The 1,380-nt window shown below is 72.8% G+C and overlaps 2 protein-coding genes across 2 annotated transcripts in view; one reads left to right on the forward strand and one right to left on the reverse strand.

The window, feature by feature from the left end:
* The window catches only part of Unc13a (unc-13 homolog A (C. elegans)), a 57,195-nt gene extending 56,295 nt beyond the window's left edge, over positions 1–900 (forward strand). Inside the window, exons 44-45 of the mRNA XM_013028337.1 lie at positions 36–195; positions 600–900. Of these exons, the coding sequence (XP_012883791.1) occupies positions 36–195; positions 600–900 (461 nt within the window). The remainder of the gene's footprint in view (positions 1–35; positions 196–599) is intronic.
* A 179-nt stretch (positions 901–1,079) lies between these two features.
* Fam129c (family with sequence similarity 129, member C) overlaps positions 1,080–1,380 on the reverse strand; it is a 21,674-nt gene continuing 21,373 nt past the window's right edge. Inside the window, exon 13 of the mRNA XM_013028338.1 lies at positions 1,080–1,217. Coding sequence (XP_012883792.1) covers positions 1,080–1,217 — 138 coding nt within the window. The remainder of the gene's footprint in view (positions 1,218–1,380) is intronic.

Below are 1,380 nucleotides of genomic sequence, written 5' to 3' on the forward strand. Positions count from 1 at the left end.
CCGGCTCGGCCCGGTGACCGCGCCTCTCCCCACAGTGGTGGCGGCCAACGACCTCAAGTGGCAGACTTCGGGCATCTTCCGGCCGTTCATCGAGGTCAACATCATCGGGCCCCAGCTCAGCGACAAGAAGCGCAAGTTCGCCACCAAGTCCAAGAACAACAGCTGGGCGCCCAAGTACAACGAGAGCGTGCAGTTGTGAGTCCGGGGACGGGCAGGTCGCGGGGCGGCCTCCAGCGGCCCAAGGCCCGGGCAGCGCGGCCACACGTGGCGCCTCTGAGGAGGAGACACAACTGCGCAGGCGTAGCCAGCGTGCGTGGGGGGCGTGGCCGGGGCAGAGCTAGGTTGCTGGGCGTGGCCGGGACAGCTCGGAAGGGTGGTGGGCGTGGTCGCGTGAAAGCTCAGGAGGGAGTGGCATGAGCGTGGTGGGCGTGTCCGAGAGCGGAAGGGGGCGTGGTCTAGGAGCTCAGGAGGGAGTGGCGGACGAAGGCGGTGCGACCGGAGTGTGGACTCCTGGGGGCTGGGCAGGAGGCAAAAGTGGGGTGGGCGTGGTCAGAGGGCAGGGGCGGGGCCTCCCTCACGCCGCGCCCTCCTCCCCGCAGCACGCTCAGCGCCGACGCGGGCCCCGAGTGCTACGAGCTGCAGGTGTGCGTCAAGGACTACTGCTTTGCGCGCGAGGACCGCACGGTGGGGCTGGCCGTGCTGCAGCTGCGCGAGCTGGCCCAGCGCGGGAGCGCCGCGTGCTGGCTGCCGCTCGGCCGCCGCATCCACATGGACGACACGGGCCTCACCGTGCTGCGCATCCTCTCGCAGCGCAGCAACGACGAGGTGGCCAAGGAGTTCGTCAAGCTCAAGTCGGACACGCGCTCTGCCGAGGAGGGCGGGGCCGCACCTGCGCCTTAGCGCGGGGCGGGCGGGGACGGCGCTGCGCCCGAGCGGCACGAGTGCTGCGGCCGCGGGCGGGGCTTGGGCTCTGGCCCCGCCCTCGCCCCGGAAGTCTCCCGGGCGGGGCGAAGAGGGCGGCTGCGCCTGCGCTTTCGACTTGGCCTCCGGGGACCTTGTGACCCCGCCCTCTCCTGAGGTCACGTGCTGGCGCGGAAGAACGAGGCCCCGCCCCCTCTGGCCCCGCCCCGCCCCCGGGGCCCGGAGCTGGGACGGAGTAAGACCCGCCCCGGGAAGGAGGCCGCGTCCCGGGGCTCCGGTACCGGGGGCTTCGCCTCCTGGCGTCGGAAAAGCCATAGCGGGTCCCAGAGCCCTGGGGCCCAAGACCATTGCCAAGCACGCACCGCGCTCCGCGGTTCCCGGAGCGCTGCGGAGCGGGGCGAGGCCCGCGTCGCGGGGGCTTCGCCGGGCGGGCGGGATTCAAAAGCACACGCGCCCTCG

This window comes from Dipodomys ordii, unplaced genomic scaffold, assembly GCF_000151885.1.
Source record: "Dipodomys ordii isolate 6190 unplaced genomic scaffold, Dord_2.0 Scaffold108, whole genome shotgun sequence".
Classification (NCBI taxonomy): Eukaryota; Metazoa; Chordata; class Mammalia; order Rodentia; family Heteromyidae; genus Dipodomys; species Dipodomys ordii.